The 18,675-nt window shown below is 35.5% G+C and overlaps 1 protein-coding gene across 2 annotated transcripts in view; it reads right to left on the bottom strand.

The window, feature by feature from the left end:
• Positions 1-18,675, bottom strand: part of gart (phosphoribosylglycinamide formyltransferase) — a 153,981-nt gene that overhangs the window by 33,346 nt on the left and 101,960 nt on the right. The window contains exons 1-3 of one of the 2 annotated variants that reach the window (XM_042748419.1): positions 5,295-5,440; positions 3,246-3,405; positions 2,811-2,906 (exon numbers count right to left, since the gene is read on the bottom strand). In XM_042748419.1, coding sequence (XP_042604353.1) covers positions 2,811-2,906; positions 3,246-3,390 — 241 coding nt within the window. In that variant the 5' untranslated portion in view covers positions 3,391-3,405; positions 5,295-5,440. Of the gene's footprint in view, positions 1-2,810; positions 2,907-3,245; positions 3,406-5,294; positions 5,441-18,675 lie in introns of those variants that run through there. The other variant, XM_042748472.1, reaches the window with a different exon arrangement.

Genomic DNA, 18,675 nt, shown 5'->3' with positions numbered 1-18,675 from the left:
CTGCAATTTCAGCTTTCCATAATGATACTGACTAGCAGTCCGTTGGCAAGAATGATCTAGTGATTAAATTTCTCCACAGCATGAGGCGGCTTAACCCTCCATGCCCAACTAAGTTCCCGCTTTGGACTTTGGTCCTGGACGTCATAACATGCCCCTCCCTTTACAATCAGCCTCTCTCAAGGTGCTCTCTTTCTCAAGACAGTGCTTCTGCTTGCGCTCACTTCTATCAAATGAATCGGGGATATACATGCTCTTTCAGTCAACGAATCCTGTCTGAGCTTTGGTGTTAATGACTGTAAAGTTGTTCTTAAGCCAAGGAAGGGCTACGTGCCTAAGGTGCTTTCAACACCATTCAGAAATCAAATGATAACTCTCAGCTTTCACCAAGAGCGAGCCAGTGAACAGGGAAAAATTCCCTCCGCAGCCGCTTTGATAAGGAGAAAGGTGTTTCTACCGATCCGTAAGGAAAGCTTAATACAACGTCTCGTTCTCTTCTCAGGGAACCGAGGTTACATTCAGTAACGGGAGAAGCTAGTCTTCAATGTATAAATAAACATTAATGACAGATAGCAGCAGGTTTATTTAGATTGCGCTCACTTTAAGACCTCATGTACAGATCTAACGTATACTGTTAATCATAAGTTTTGTTTCTCAACTGTTTACATTCACTTAATGGCATTAGGGCTGCAACAACTAATCAATAAAATCGATTATTATCGATAATGAAAATCATCGACAACGATTCTCATTATCGATTAGTCGGGTCTGCCCACAGTGCACATCCAACTTCAGCCGGTCGCATCAAATTACAGCACTGAATACTGCATTTCTACTGACAAAAATCCATCTAAAAATAGTGGAGGAAACCGAAAGAGCTCCTGCAGGAAAGGTATGTGATCCAGACTGCCCAAAACATGAGAAATCTTTATTTTAAGCTTTAAGCTGATGCATTAGCGTAACGGCTTGTCCTGTCAGTCGCTTTGACAGATACGTGTGTGCGTCCTCAGCGCAAAAAAACTTTCAGTTAATGGTCATATTCTTATCTGTAAATATCACAAATTCACGTGATCCTTTCCATTTTTGCATAAAGGCCCGTCCTGACAGTCTGCGTTAAGTTGAAATCTTTACTGAAACACGCTTGTTAAACAGACGGAACACAGTAGAGAGGGAGACACTATTCAGCGCAAAAACATTCACTGAGCCGAAATATCTGTTGTTGAACATTAAATTTATGTTTAAAAGTCAACATGCGGTGCAAGTAATTTATGAGAGTACTAGAAACAGTGAAGGGACAGCAGTGTATAATTGTCTGAATATAAATGTCAGACGCTTTTACAGGATAAAGAAAGGACAGTAAGAGGAGACTGACTGTGATCAAAGTGCATGCGACACATGTTCCTGCAGATCATTACTGTAATTTTATTGGTCTTAATTATCTTTATTATTTTAATTTTTGATCTAGAGATTTAAACTATATTGCCTACAGTGATTAACAAATTTATGTAAGGGTTTTAACCAATTTTTTAAGGTTTGTGCCACTAACTAACAGTATTGGTAACAGTATAATTACCAAAATAATTTTTTAGCTTTCTGTATTGGTTAGTCCTCCAATATGCGTAAGCTCTTTAGTTACAGTAGTAGGCTACTTCTAATGCTATAATATAATTATTGCTGTTATCTATGAAAGAAAGGCAGAAAAAAATAGTCAAGTGTTTTTTTGTTTTTTTTAATTCAGATACACAATTAGTCAAAAAGTACATAAACAATCCCAGCAAGCATGCAAGCTGTTATCAAAGGCAATGGAGGCCATTTTTGTTATTATGTGAATAAATACTATTTTAGTTGTTTCGGTTTATTTCCCCAATAAATGACAATAACATTTTTAAATGTACATTTTTTTTTTTTTTTTTTTTACAGATTCCTAAAATATTTGTGTTTTCCCTATTATGACAGGTGGTCTAATAAATTGTTAAGCACTGTATGTTTTCATAGCATTCAGGTGGCACATTTGTTTGAAGGACATTGGGCAGAATGTGGAGCAGTGTGTTTTTGTCAATAATCGGGCAACTAATCGATTATCAAAATAATCATTAGTTACAGCCCTAAATAGCACATATACTGAAAATGTTTAGTATAAATCGAATGTTTACATGAACAAACAAAATGGGCATTATGACATAACATTGTATGTATTTTGGCCGTTTAAGCACAATAAGGTGTAACACAACATTAATTATGTACTAGGTGTGGCTCTATGTGATATGATACATTCCGTCATCTGTCCCGAGCGTCTTTCATGCTGAAATATTTTCTAGAATTTCCCACGTTACAAGCACAGAAACTGCGGGAATGAGCAGAATTATGTGTATTCCTGCGCTGAAATTCAAACCCTGTATTATCTATTCTATCTACTTGTTTGTTTTTATTTATAGAAGAAAAAAAAAAAAACATTGGCCTGTCTTATACTTGCACTCTCTATTCTGCTTCTTTTCTATCGACTTTGTTTTTGTCTTTTAAGAAAAAAAAAAAAAACTTGCTAGTGCTACATGTACTGTGTTACTAATCGGGACTTGTCAAAGCATATATTACTGCTCTTTTGTTAATTTGATAGCTTCTACTGCTAAATGACTAAATGTAAATATAAATGTAATATCAGGTAATTTCAGGTGTTCATCAGACGTTTGTACACAAATATGAATCAGGGTTATCTGTGATAATATGTAAAAATAAATACATTAATGTCATAAAGACATGCCTTTCATCATCTATTTTGATTGTTAACTTTCAGTGTGATAATGACAAACATCTACCAGCAGCCAGAGGAACTTCTGGACCAACAACCACAAGCCCCACGTTATGATCTTTACAATACTGAGCTAAAATTGAGTGATTGTTCACAGACACCGCTGGAAAAAATAAAGATAAAAATATTATAAATTATCAAATGCCTTCATGAACGCAAAAAGTTTGTATGTGCATTAAGTGTGTGTTTTTTTAAATGCTTATCGTTCATTTAGTTTTATTAATTGCAGAAGTATATGCCATTGAACCTGTAAGTGATCTGTAGACTTATGTTCATGGATAAAACAATATATTCTCACATAAATGTCATACCTGTATTTTTTTTTGTTAAATTTATTTTGTAAGCAATCGATTAATCAATAACTCATTGTTAGAGTAGAGTAGAGTGGAGTAGTAATCACTGCACAAACTCCTGTGGTCTGCTGGATGACTAGCACTCTCACCAGAGTTGGAGATCTTCCCGCTGTTGGCAGTTCCGGCGTTACCAGGAGCCACGAGGACCTGCTGAACGTGAGGAGACTGAGCCAACTTCCACGCTAGCGCGTGTTCCCGTCCACCACTGCCGATGACCAACACCCGCTCCGCCATTATCACTCCAAACCTCTATCACAGACACCAAAATACATACAGGCAATTCCACATTTAACATCTCTTCCACAAACATGACAATTGAAACTTACTTGTAGTTCCAAAAAACAAAAGAATTACATTTTATGTTTCTATCTATTCCAAGTTGTACACATCCTGACAGATTTATTTAATTTCATGATCTTTTCTTTTTTTATTATTTGATTTTGTGTATTTTCTGAAGAAAATGGGAGTGGTTGCTAGGTTGTTCTGGGTGGATGCTAGGATGTTGCTAGACGAACAAAGCTTTTACGGGTTTGGAACAACATGGGGGTAAGTGATTAATGACTAAATTTTGCTATGTGGTTGCTAAACAGTTGTTAAGGTGTTGTTAGGCAGTTGTTAGGGGTGTCCTGGGAGGTTGCTAGGCAGTTTTTTGCGCTTTTTGTCAGCTCAGGTCTATTAAATATTAACAGATGTAACTTTTGTTTTTAATAATGCAGAAATTAACATTAAGATTAATAAATGTTTTAGAAATATTTTTCATTGCTAGTTCATGTTAACTAATGAAACCTTATTGTAAAGTGCTACCAAATCATTTTAATTAAAAACTTTTCTACTGATTTTTTCAGAGCTAATGCTTCTGTTAACTGTCCCAGTGGACACAATTACCGGCTGATCCGGATAATCTCTGATATATTAGTGACTATCTCACAAAATGTCACTATCTGCATGCCAAGCATGCTAAATTGTTTTTTATTTCTTTTAAAGATGTGGTTTCAATACATGAAGTACTTAACCTATAGAATGCAGCGATGCGGTTTGATCTGCTGCCATTAACCTTTCAGTGCTGCTGTAAGACTTTAAATCCCAGCACACATAAACATCCAGTGGCATCAAGCAGCATGAACACCTAGTACAGAAGCATTGCAACACTGTGCATTGCCATGATACTAGGTGCAAAAAATCTTGATACGTATGCACAAACCACCACATTACATTTGCATGAAAAATACCATCAATTAACTTTGTAAAAACATATAGAAGCATTGAAACACTGTGCGTACGAAGTAAAAAAAATAATCCTAATGCATGAGAACAAATTATTGCATTACATTTTCATTGAAAACACCATCAGTTAACTTGGTAAACAAGACTGTGGATCAGCTGGGACTGTTTTTAGTTGAACTTTGGCTTGAAAATCCACTGACACTATTTATCTGGTTGAGTAACAGTGGATGTTGATAACTGATGATCAAATCAATCAAACACAATCACTGTGAGAATGTTAACCAGTAGCACATGAGAGACTCGCATCACGAGATTCAGGGATTGCTGCTCACAGACTTCAACTTAATTAGATTGTAAGTGCATCATCAGAACAGCAAATGCAGTATATATGCTGAATATATGTACACATAACAATGCATTAGATCTCTATATCAATGTGCTGAAATGCCTAAGTGCGCCAAGTGTGAGCAATTAACATGCATAAACTTGTTTTCCTGTTTCAGACACAACATGTATAAAATAAATACTGTGGTTGTACTATGGTGCTTTGATACGGTTGTGATGTATTATCATATTAATATTTATATGGTACTCGAAAGTACTATCAAAGTTAATTTGTCCTAATATTATGATCAATTCCAAAACTGGTACTAAAATGATATATGACCATAAAGACAAGATCACCAAGGTATCATATTCAAAAACGTGCAGAACCATGGTAAAAAGTGTAAAACATTCAGCATTGCACAAACACCTCATGCAAACATCCTGGTAGAAACATAGATGCAAACATCAGCTAACGTTAGCTAAAACAGTAAGTTTGATCAACTTTACGGAAATCACCAATTATTTCATTCAACTAAGTTACTAAAGTTCTTTGACCGTGCAGTAAGTAAGTGTAATTGCTGACTTACGTGATTTGTGATGAACCAGCGATGTACTTTCGGGATCCTGTGGTGTTCAAGTCGTGATGGACAGAAGACCAGTTTGTTTTAAACCAGAAACCACGTGCACACGATAATTCACATGCTGCTGACGTTCGATTCACAAAATGATTCATTCTTTTTAATCAGTTCTTTTTAATGTTTTAGTTGAATCGAATCGCAAGGTGAGGTGGGATTATAAACACAGATTTTTTTTCATACAATGTGTATACTGTAATTAAAACTGAATGACAAATACTAGTATTAAACAAGAATTTCATTTGAACTGGGGCGTACTGTCCGAATGAATCGATTCGCTCGAAGTGAATGGTTCTTCTTAACGCTACACTTTACAAACACGTTCCACAAAGAGGAAATGCACTAAAAATTCAAAGATTACAGACAGGGAACTGTTAATTAAATATATAATATTTTAGCAATTTGAATTTTATTTATTTATTTATTTATTTTTTTTTTTTTAATTTTCTCTTCAAGGTTTGACGTTTCCCCCCTCATCAACTTCCTCTCAGAGGTCGCGGAGAATTATGGTAAATGTAGTTATGTGATGACGAGTCAAATTTAAATTTCTTGAGGATTTTATTGATACGAAGAAGATTCTTATTTGATCCTATTAGGACATTCGACTTTAAATGTATGGAATTCTAATATGTATCATGTAAATTTAAATATTTGTATTTGTATATACAGGATAGATAGATAGATATATGTATATGATTGAAAACTTCTTGAGATATATATGTATATATATACAGGATAGATAGATAGATAGATAGATAGATAGATAGATACGAAAAAACAAATGCTAAAGTACGCTAAAGGTCAAAACATATGTAGCTTCTAGAAAAATAAAAATAAAAAATTAAGACTTGCTTCTATAGTACTGCATACTATTTAAAAAAATAAAAAGTATTTAACAAATATTTAATTTGAGCTGATTAACAAAAGTTAATTGTCCGAAAGAAAAAAAAATCAACTCACTCAAAATGACTTTAATTTGCGGTTTAAAATTTGCAGTTATATTAGTTTGTTGACAATTAAGGCATCACATGTTCCAATCTTTTCCTCTTTGTAATGTTTTGATAGAAAAACGTGAATAGGAATATGTACATTTATTGCCTTTTTATTTGATAAACATGATGCTGTCAAACATTACAGTCTCAAAAAAAACACAAAAATCAATGAATCAGTATTGTCAACACAAATCAGAGCAGGATGACAACATCTATTTAAAATCCCAAGAATAAAAACAGAGATAAATACTGATCCCGTGTCAGGAATAACTTAATTAACTGTTAATTTCATAAGCAGGTATGAGACTAAAATTACAGCAGAGGCAGATCTGGGCTGCTGAGAAGCTCTTGCCCAACATCAGAGTCTCTAAGAGCGAAGAAAGTCACTCCAGAGCTGTACGCTGCTGGAATCACAAGATGTGTCATCTTAGCCTGGTCTTCATCATTCTGCTCTTCCTCGCTGACCATCTGTCTAACTTGACCTATAAATAAAAGAAACTCATGGTCAGTTGAGTACAGCTCAATGTATTTAGCTTGACATCTACGTGACATTTACATGTCAACAGCATATGACACACACTTCTGCACTGTGAGGACTTGTGGTGTAAATTTAGTTCGATGTGGATAATCTGCGTTAAAATGTACATAAAAAGTCAGTAAATAAATAGAGTGTGACTTAAAGACTGCTGTACCCTCCACATTTAATGTTTTCCAGCGCAGATCAGGATGCTGATCTGAGATCTGTGATAGATGAATGCCTGGCGTCAGTCTCTTCAGAACATCCTCACGGCGAATGAGAAGCACAGACTCGCTGCACAGACGCTCATGAACCTCCTCTTCACTTACTATGGGAGAAAATAACCAGTTTAGAATCCAAGAAGGAACAACAAGAAATTTCATTCACATATATATAGTATACAGTATATACTGCCTGTGTATATATATATATAAACACACACACACACACACACACACACACACACACACACACACACACACACATATTAGTGTTATCAAAATTAACACATTCGATTATTTTTTTCAGTTTAATGTTAAAAATATTTAACGCAATTAACGCAGGATTGGAGCTAGGGCTCCACACTCACAACTGTTGCTTCTGTCTCTTTTTTCTTGACGAGAATTGCATTTATTTAGACGCAGAACATCTTTACGACCACATCAAATGGAAGACTTTCAGATGTGCACTCCGACTTTGCCAGTTCCAACTAGTGCCAGGCGCAAGACAAACAAGCGTGGAAAAGGTCCAGGTGACGAGGGAGCTTCAGTAGAACAACAGTCAACTGCGGTCAGATGAGATGTTGTCAAGCCATATGTCAGTAAAAAACTAATTTTTCCTGTCCTGTCTGCCATTATGCTGTGCTTGTAGCAATGCACAAATGCAGTGGTGCGTGCTGTATATCATTTCATATTAAATCCAGGGCCGGGATTATTATATGAGTGAGGTAAGTGGCCACTTAGGGCCCCAGGGAGTAGCGCTCGCATGCCCCCCTCTGGGGAATCTTATTTGGTAAGCGCTTGATTGTTTGTTTGTGTTATGGGTAGCGCCAAAATGTTCACTCACCGCTCAAAACACCCACAGCTTTTAGTGATTATAGAGGGAGCGCTCTTTGCACACTTTCTAGGTTGTACAATCCTGCCTGACTGTCTCAGAACGGATATACTGTATTAAAACTCTGAGAAGAAAGTATCGTGTTTGATCTCATGAATTCATTTGTCTTGATGTTTCAAAATGACCCACTTGTGTGCTTTTCCTATGCGCACCAGTGCAAACTGTTGCTCTGTGATACAAATGCACGAAATCCGATGACTGATTTTTTCTTAATAATAGATTACATTTTCGATTTGTTTCTCAGCAAACCCTATCGTATGCCTTAAGAACACTTGGAATACAGAATGAGTTGCATGGGATAATTTTTATGACATCTTTTTTTGTAAAAAGATTGAAGAAGTTTTAATTATATTTAATGGACAAGTGCAAGCATTTTTTGTAAAAAGATTGAAGAAGGTTACATTCCATTCAATGGAAAATTGAAATTGTTTTTTTTTTTTTTATTTTTTGTATTATTATGTTATGTTCGATTTATCTCAATTTCAGAAAAACAAAAAGTGCACTTAATTAGTTGTCTTTTAATCGATTGACAGCACTAATATATACAGGTGCATCTCAATAACTTAGAATGTCGTGGAAAAGTTCATTTATTTCATTAATTCAACTCAAATTGTGAAACTTGTGTATTAAATAAATTCAGTGCACACAGACTGAAGTAGTTTAAATCTTTGGTTCTTTTAATTGTGACGATTTTGGCTCATATTTAACAAAAACTCACTATCTCAACAAATTAGAATACTTCATAAGATCGAGAAAAAAAAAAAATAGTGAATTGTTGGCCTTCTGGAAAGTGTTCATTTACTGTACATGTACTCAATACTTGGTAGGGGCTCCTTTTGCTTTAATCACTGCCTCAGGAGGTGATCAATTTGTGGCACTGCTGAGGTGGTATGGAAGCCCAGGTTTCTTTGACAGCGGCCTTCAGCTCATCTGCATTGTTTGGGCTCTTGTTTCTCATTTTCCTCTTGACAATACCCCATAGATTCAGGTCTGGTGAGTTTGCTGGCCAGTCAAGCACACCAACACCATGGTCATTTAAACAAATTTTAGTGCTTTTGGCAGTGTGGGCAGGTGCCAAATCCTGCTGGAAAATGAAATCAGCATCTTCAAAAAGCTGGGCAGCAGAAGGAAGCATGAAGTGCTCCAAAATTTCTTGGTAAAGTAAACGGGTGCAGCTTCTTTGGTTTCCAAAAAACACAATGGACCAACACCAGCAGAAGACATTGCACCCCAAATCAACACAGACTATGGAAACTTATCACTGGACTTCAAGCAACTTGGGCTATGAGCTTCTCCACCCTTCCTCCAGACTCTAGGACCTTGGTTTCCAAATGAAATACAAAACTTGCTCTCATCTGAAAAGAGGAGTTTTGGACCACTGGGCAACAGTCCAGTTCTTCTTCTCCTTAGCCCAGGTAAACGCCTCTGACGTTGTCTGTGGTTCAGGAGTGGCTTAACAAGAGGAATACGACAACTGTAGCCAAAATCTTTTGACACATCTATATGCCTTGACCCCAGCCTCAGTCCATTCCTTGTGAAGTTCACTCAAATTCTTGAATTCATTTTGTTTGACAGTCCTCATAAGGCTGCGGTTCTCTCGGTTGGTTGTGCATCTTTTTCTTCCACACTTTTTCCTTCCACTCAACTTTCCGTTAACATGCTTGGATACAGCACTCTGTGAACAACCAGCTTCTTTGGCAATGAACGTTTGTGGCTTACCCTCCCTGTGAGGGATGTCAAATCAGCAGTCTTCCCCATGATTGTGTAGCTTAGTGAACCAAACTGAAAGACCATTTTGAAGGCTCAGGAATCCTTTTGCAGGTGTTTTTGAGTTGATTAGCTGACTGGCATGTCACCATATTCTAATTTGTTGACAGAGTGAATTGGTGGTTTTTTTTGTTAAATGTGAGCCCAAATCATCACAATTAAAAGAACCAAAGACTTAAACTACTTTATTTTAATACACGAGTTTCAAAATTTGAGTTGAAATTATTGAAATAAATGAACTTTTTCCACGACATTCTAATTTATTTGAGATGCACCTGTATGCTCCTGAAGGAAACACTATGCATTAAAGGCCGCGAGTAAAAACTTTTGAACAGGATGAAGATGTCCAAATTTTTCTTATTTTGTATATTTATATATATATATATATATATATATATATATATATATATATATATTTTTTTTTTTTTTTTTTTTTTTTTTTTACATTTAGTACTGCCGTTCGGAAGCAACAGAAGATACTTGCATGTTTCCCGAAAAAAAAAAAAAAAAAAAAATTAGTATAATTTACATTGATCTTCAAATTCAAAAAGATTTCACCCCCTGGCTTAATGCATCGTGTTTCCTTCAGGAGCATCAGTGAATGTTTGAACCTTTTTTAATAGTTTTGTTTGAGTCCCTCAATTGTCCTCCGTGTGAAAAGATGGATCTCAAAATCATACAGTCACTGCTGGAAAGGATTCAAATCTGCAAAAGATGCTGGAAAACAGAAATTTCCGCAGGTCCTGGAGGATTTTTGTTTTTTCATCCAGGTAACCAAACACAGTATTAAGAACCAAGAGTTCACAAACTTTTGATTAGGGTTATTTTAATAATTTCAGGGGAAAAAAAACTTAGAATAAATTTAACCATAAAAAACTGAGGTTGCTAAAATTTTTCACAGATGTTACTGATTTTGATAATGAACAAAAATTTACCTCTGCATCCTAACTTAAGATACTATCAAATGTGCATTTCAAAGAGACAAAAAGTGATATTATTATTATTATTAATATTATCAGGCAAACCCAAACCTGTTTCTTGATTTGAAACAATATCACTTATTAGAACATGCAGAAACTAAAAAAAATATTTTTTCTATTTAAATATTTATTTTGTTAAGGAAAATAAAATGGTCTGGTTTCTACAACTTTTACTTTAGAGCAAAATTCTGCCTTTTTAAACCTGACAGAAATAAAGATTTTAAAATTATTGTGATAATTACCAATATCGACTGATATGAAAAATTATATTGTGATCATTTTTTGGCCATATCGCCCAGCCCTACTTATTTTATATATATATATATATATATATACTTTTTTTAGATGTAATTAAAATAAATAACTTGAGATGTTTTTCTGTTGACACTTCACTAAACACATCCTTCAGAGAACTTTCTGAATGAAAATAATATCCTTCACAAGCTTTCGATTTGATTCGATTTCGATTCAATTTAATATTGATTATTTTGGATATACATCAGGTAAATTTTCTCAAGGGAAAAAGGCTCTCAACTAATGCTGTAAAAACATACCTGAGAGTCAATAATATTTTTGGAAGGTTAAAAAAATTAGCTGATTTGTATACTTACTAGGGCTGTCAGTCTAATTATTTACATGGGAGTAAATTATAACAGATTTTTATTTATTTATTTATTTATTTTTGTGAACTATCCCTTTCCCGAAAGGGTTTTTTTATTATTATTATTATTATTATTATTATTATTATTATTATTAATAATAATTAAATTATACTCTAAAAAATAAGAAACTAAATCTGCCAGCAGGTGGCAGTAAATGTCTTTATGAGTTATTGATTTATTCAATTCAAAACGACTGATTAATTCAGGAATGAAGTAAACCGCTCTCTTTATGAAAGGGCTTTGATTCACTGGTTCATGTTTCGATCAAAAAGTGGATTCTGTTGCTCGAAGACGGACAACAATGTTTACAAGGTAATATATTCTTTGCAAAATTGAGCAAAAACACATATTATTGGGTTTAAAATATAACACAATATCAACTTCTTATTTACTGAACTGTTGTATAAAATCACATTTAAACTTGTGATATTCGGGACAAAATCATCACTCGTGTAATAGCTTAGTGCTCTCCCTGCTGCTCGTGTGATATCGTAATCATATAAATGTTAGGGGTGCTCCGATCAGGATTTTTGAAGCCGATCGCACGATCACAGAAAGCACTATCTGCCGATAACGATCACCGATACATTTTTAAAGTCCTTCTTTTAATCATTATAAACTATTTATAATTATACTCCAATCAGGATTTTTGGACATTTATTCAGGGCCTGAGTTTCATTTTTGAAAATGGGGGAATTCCCCTCCTTAGGTGACTGTTATGAGAGGGGAAAGCACCAGGGACTGTGCTTTCACAGAAACATCTGCTACTGATCTGTGCCTGTTTACCACAAACATCCATTATTCAAATCCAAACACTGTTACTGAAAATGCTTTTTCAGCATTGCACAGTACAGTAATACAATCTTTCACAGACATGTTTAAACACAATAAATATAAGCAATACATAATTCAATGCTTTTTACTTTTGCATTTACTTCTAGATTTATATATTATGTTGTTCAAGCAATTGGCAAAACATTTCAACTACTTTTCTTACGTTATCACAAGCTTATCATTGACACAAATAGTCAGCACTACTGCCTTTTCTTTTCCATTTAAATCTTAACTTGAAAGAAATAAAGATTTGACACTTATCGTGATAATTATCGATATTGACTGATCGTCCAACCCTGCCTACTTTATCTAAAAGTGCTCTTTTCCTTTAAACATAGCCAAAAAGCCATATGTGTTGACTGTGAAACACAGTAGACTTTAATAATATGCATTTATGGTGTAATTACTAAATTTTCATGTCCATCCAATCCAAACAATCTCTGCACTGCTGCAAACGCAGCACTCATGAACGCACTACCAGACTGCAACCGTGTGCAGTGAACGCTTTAATCCGTTAACATGAGCGCTGAAAAAACACGCACCACGTATGCACTGCTAACGGAGGAGTAATGTGAACCTGGCTTTATGTGTGCGCTGCAAGTGTGCATGAGTGCACGGTCTCCAGGAGAGTGCGCGAGCTCTGAATGGTTAAACACTGGCAAAAATTAAAAAAAAATGCAATTTATAAATGTTAGTGATGATGTGACACTGCCTTGACTGTGCAAGTGACAATTCCTGTGTTGACTGCAGCGTGCAGCTCGCTTATAGACAGACGCGATGTGTGGTGATTTGAAGTCATTTGCGTACTTTGAGAGCGTGCGTGCAGTGATTCACTCTCACGCTGGTTTGTGAAATTATGTCTCACACAAGGTTTTCAAATTACCTTTATATGTTATTTCATGAAGAAATATGAAGTTGAGTACCTACAGCATTATAATTATTTTATCCATGCCGGACAGAAACTGAGACAGTGCTGCTGCATGTCATGCAAAAACCTTTCACGGCAGCGTCATCAGCTTGAAATAGTTTTTTTTTTTTATAGATCAGCCTTTTGGAGACCGCCGATCAAATCATCCCAACATGATTATCGGCCGATCAATCAGAGCACCCCCTAATAAAATATTAGACAAAAACACAAACGGGGCATTTTTTGCCCCAATATCTTGAATGTTAGGGTATAACTGCATTTATAGAGTGGTCGCCCTGCATCATATTTTGCAAACAGTGTCAACTGGATGAAATATAAGATGATGTACAGGTCTGTGGGCGGGGCCAGTAAAATTCTAATGCATGAAAATATTTAAATTTCATTATTTTTCATAACTAATTTATTAAGTTAATGCATTAAACTGACAGCCCTCATACAAAAACTTAAAATATAGTTTTTGTAATATTAAAGTTATAATACTAACTTTAACTTTTAATTACATAATTACATTTCTACTCATTCATTTTTTGAAATATAAACATTTAAATGGTGGTTGTCACTAAAACGTGACAGATTTATTTAAATTAAATATTGTAGAACAGTAAAACATGATAATGATTTCTTGTTGACTAATGAATTCATGGTCACTGAATATGTTTTACTTGTGGTAAATGTGATTTTTTACGCGACACATTGTTTATAAGCTATTGTCGTCTTTCCATGTTTGAAACACTGACTGAGCGATTACATGAGACAGGATACGGATTTCAGTAAGTTATACTCTTCTTTTAACATAGCTTCGGATGTTCATTCATGTTATTTCATGCTGAAACTGTTATTAAAGCAGAGATTATTCACACAGCGCTGTTTTTCACGCTGCCGCTTCTGACTGAGGCTTTACAGCGATCTGTCACTCTATATTAAACAGCGCCAAAACGGCATTGAATATTTGAATATCGTTATAAATGGACAGAATTTAAAAATCTGAGACTTTGTTTCATATCAAAAGTAAACAAATCACAAAGCTTATTGCAATTTATTGGATGGGAGGCACGCTACAGTTGTTTTTGTTTATTATCTGACCAGGCTAGGCTCTTGGGATTTATGAATCTATATTGTTTCGAGAAATTTTTTTTTTTTTTTTTTTTTACCCAGCCCTAGTAATTATAGTTACATTTTAGCGTTTTATATATATGGTTTTTAAAGTGGAAATGAAGCAGTCAGTCAAAATTTACATTATTTAGGAAAATAACTTCCATTACAATAAATATAATATATAACAAACATGATTAATGTAACCATTGTAAAGAAAAAACAGGTTGTTTTGTTATAGCTTTTGGAGCAAGGGCGCTGCCATCTTGCAGTACCACACGCGTGATGTCACGGGGTTGGTTCACTCCAATGACCAGTGAAGTAATATAAGCATTTCTTTACAATTTTGAACACAAGCTTGTTTTGAAATGGAGGAAGATGACCTTGAAAGCACTGTTAAGTCCATAAATAAGCGCAAGTGCCTATGCATTTGAGTCGATACTGTGTGGATCGGAAACAATACTTGTTTACGTGGATACTCCTCAAGACTGTCATTCTGACGTGCTTTGGTGTGCATTTGCTGATGAAGGTGCAAAAGAAAGCTCAATTTGGTAGCCTACACATGTGGCTGTCCAAGCCAAGCTGTGGCTTTGTGTGTGTGTGTGGTGTGTGTGTGTGTGTGTGTGTGTGTGTGTGTGTGTGTGTGTGTGTGTGTGTGTGTGTGTGGCCCGCCGGCGCAAACAGAAATGGTCTATCCACAACGCCTGAGTAACACATTTTAAAATCTCTTTCAGGAAAGGTCTATCACAGCGTGTAAGTACCGCATGGAAATCTATTCCGTGCTGTCTCACTCTTAAATGGCTTAAAACACTTTAATATTTAAACTGACAAGGCTTAAAACACGTGAGAATGATAAACTTTATTGAGGAAGCAGCACTGGTCTGATTGTTCAGATAGGTGATTAATTAAACACTACGTCCTGTTCACAGCAGGAAAGCTAATTGTATTTGCATGTGAACATAAAGTATGATACATACAACTGGGGAACCAGTCATGTAATGCATATATATCTTAATGGTCTGACATAACAATAAAATGCGACATGAATGATGTTTTATGAAGCGTTGTTTGTTTACATAACGGTTGCGCCTCGGCAATATGAAAATGTTTGGGATACCACGATCAAAACTTAGCATATGACAGTTTTGATGTTGAATATTCATCCAAATTATGGTGAAAACCAAATTATTTGTGTGTTGAAATAACATTTGTTTGTTTAAAATGTAAAGAAATGCTTATATTACTTCACTGGCCATTGGAGCGAACCAACCGCATGACGTCACACGCAGTGGTACTGCAAGAGGTGTTTAAAATGTAAAGAAATGCTTATATAAACATCCTTTTTTCTTTAAAAATGGATACATTAATCATGTTTGTTGTGTATTTTTTTTTAATCAAGTGGAAATCACTTTAATTAAATAAATGTTAACTTAACTGACTGCTTCACTTCCACTTTAAGAATTTTTATTATTATTATTATTATTATTATGTATTAGTTTTATTTCACTATAATAACCCTGGGTGGATGTGTGATTTGGGTCGCACCCACGTCCAACGGGTTGGTCATGAATACAGCACTGGGTCCGACTCCGAAGATGAGCTGGTGATGCCAGGCGTCTGGAATCTCTTCTCCTTCAGGAACGGCCCGCTGCATGTTCATGGTGGCTACAGGAACAACTCCACGCAGAGATCACGCTTCCGTCCCAACCATGGCACCAGTTTCACCCCTCCGCCGCGGATACAGGCCAAAGAAGCGTCCGCATGACGCGGCCACCACTGGCCTGATCAGCCCCGGAGATCAGCTGCAGGTGTGTGGCTCCTGGAGGAGAACAAGAGCATTGGTTTTAGAGCAGTGATTTGCCAAACTGGGGTTCACGAGTTCATAATTATAGTTTAATTATATTTTAAATAATTAATACATAAATGATTTAATATATTAAATACAATATTTTAAATATTTAACAAAAAAAATATTTTACAAAAATATTAATTAGTGCCTGTCAATCAATTAAAATAAATAAAAAAATCTGTAATTAATATTATATATTTATATTATCTTCATTCCATATTGAATCTTCAATTAATTTAGGACACACCATAAAGAGGGTATATTTTAATGTGTTTCATATAGTTGTGTTAATGGCATCTTTTTTACTAAGTAGTCTATTATTAAGTAACAATACTGCTTCTGATGTCTCTATTAAATGATTTTTCCCTCAATTTTAGTCATTAAGTATAACTATTTACGTTACAGTACAAATTGAAAAGCCATTATTTTTTAACATTTAATAGGCTCTGAAAAATAGAGTACTTCTTCACATAAATTATAAAATTGTATATGCCATAAACTATAAATTGAATATAGATTAATCTTTATTCACAAAACAAGCTTCAAAAGTTAATCAGCGAAGAGCAGTGAGTGGTTTCTGATGCTTTTTCTTTTGTTCTTTGATTTACATCAATGACAGACTGAAGCAGCTTGCACTTCAAAAGCAGTGCTGTCATCTTTAAAACCTGATGCACGTGACACAGATCTGACACACATCCGATTTTTTCCCAACTCTTGTCGTCTCCCATTTAGGACTTTAAGAGTTTTTACGAATTCACTCACTAAAAATAGGCTTTTGAGACTATTTTGTTTTTGTATTTTTGTCTGTTGAAGCATGCAACAGAATTCAGAGCGCTGCTCTCGTACTGTCTGAAGCAGCTTTCTGTGTGTGTGCACAGGTCAGGATGCCTGTGTTCACAGAGAGATGGTTCACGATGCCAGGGAAAAAATGGGATGCTGCGTTAGTTGCATTAAATATTTTTAATAATTAAAATAACTTAATAATAAATAAACTAAAAAAAAAAAAAAAAAATTCACACAATTAGCGTGTTCATTTTGACAGCCCTAATATTAATAAATGAAAATACTGATAAAGTAATTAATTAATAAAATTAAAATAAATTAATAAATGTGGCTACACAACTACTGAAATAAAACTGAAATCGTATTTAAGTAAATAAGTATATAGTAGGGATTACCGAATGTTCGGCAACCAAAATTATTCGGCCAAAAATAGCAACAAAAGCTCTTTTGCTATTGCGAATAAGCAAAAAGACAATAATTTGTACCGAACAATGACATGACGCAATCAAATAGAGGCACGCACAAATGCAGTAAACATGTCAGCAGTGTGGAAGAATTTAAACTGTCCGAGAAAGAGGCAAAAATCATTACAAGCACCGACAGCGAGAGAGTGTTTAGCACTATATCTCGCATGTCTTCGATGTGAAGAGGAAGGGGGGGGTTGTTGCTGGTTATTGTACAATGACTGTAAATCGTGAAATGACCTTAACAATTGAAAATTAATAAACTGCAGAACGTTGTGTTTTCTAATACATGCATGAATTGTACATGTACTCAATACTTGGTAGGGGCTCCTTTGCTTTAATTAACTGCCTCAGTGTTCGTCGTGGCATGGAGGTGATCCGTTTGTGGCACTGCTGAGGTGGTATGGAAGCCCAGGTTTTTTTGACCACGTGGCCTTTAGCTCATTGTTTGGTCTCTTGTTTCTCATTTTCCCGCCCCCTCTTGACAATAGCCCATAGATTCTCTATGGGGTTCAGGTCTAGTGAGTTTGCTGGAAACTTAACACTGGACTTCTTCAAGCAACTTGGGCTATGATTGGGCTAGGACTTGATGGCCTTGACCCCAGCCTCAGTCCATTCCTTCTTGAATCGATTTTTTGCTAAACAATCCTCATAAGGCTGCGGTTGCTCTCTCGTTGCGGTTTGCATCTTTTTCCTTCCACACTTAACATCTGGGTCCACTCAACTTTCTGTAAATATGCTTGGATAGCAGCACTCTGTGATCAGCCAGCTTCTTTGGCAATGTAATGTTTGTGGCTACTTACCCATCCTTGTGAACGGGTGTCATGATTTTTCTTCTGGTCAACTGTCAGATCAGCAGTCTTCCCCATGATCGTGTAGCCTAGTGAAGCTGGCCAACTGCAGAGACCAGTTTGATGGCTCAGCAAACCTTTGCATGAGTGTTGTGAGTTTGATTAGCTGATTGGCATGTCACGGGCGATATTGCATAATTTGTTGAGTGATAGTACTAGTGAATTGGTGGGTATTTTGTTACCAAATGTTTAACCAAACGTCATCACAATTAGAGTCAACGTGCACAGACTTAAACTGGCTTCAGTCTGCTGTGCAGTGAGTGTTGCAAGTTATTTAATACGACTAGTTTTACCATTTGAGGTTGTGTAATAAGAGGCTGAAATAAATGAACTTTTCCAACGACCATCTAATTTATTGGGAAGCACCATGTATATTTCTTAATGTATTTAAAAGAAGTCCTCTTCTGCTCAGGGGGCAAGGCTGGGGTGGCATTTATTTGGTAGGCAGCAATAAAAAATGCTGCCTGGTTCAAGAAGGGGGTCTCAAAAATGGCCAACAAA

This window comes from Cyprinus carpio, chromosome A1 (genome assembly GCF_018340385.1).
Source record: "Cyprinus carpio isolate SPL01 chromosome A1, ASM1834038v1, whole genome shotgun sequence".
NCBI classification, from domain to species: Eukaryota; Metazoa; Chordata; class Actinopteri; order Cypriniformes; family Cyprinidae; genus Cyprinus; species Cyprinus carpio.
The sequence above is the reverse complement of the archived record's forward strand: the minus strand, read 5'-3'. Positions and strand labels throughout refer to the sequence as shown.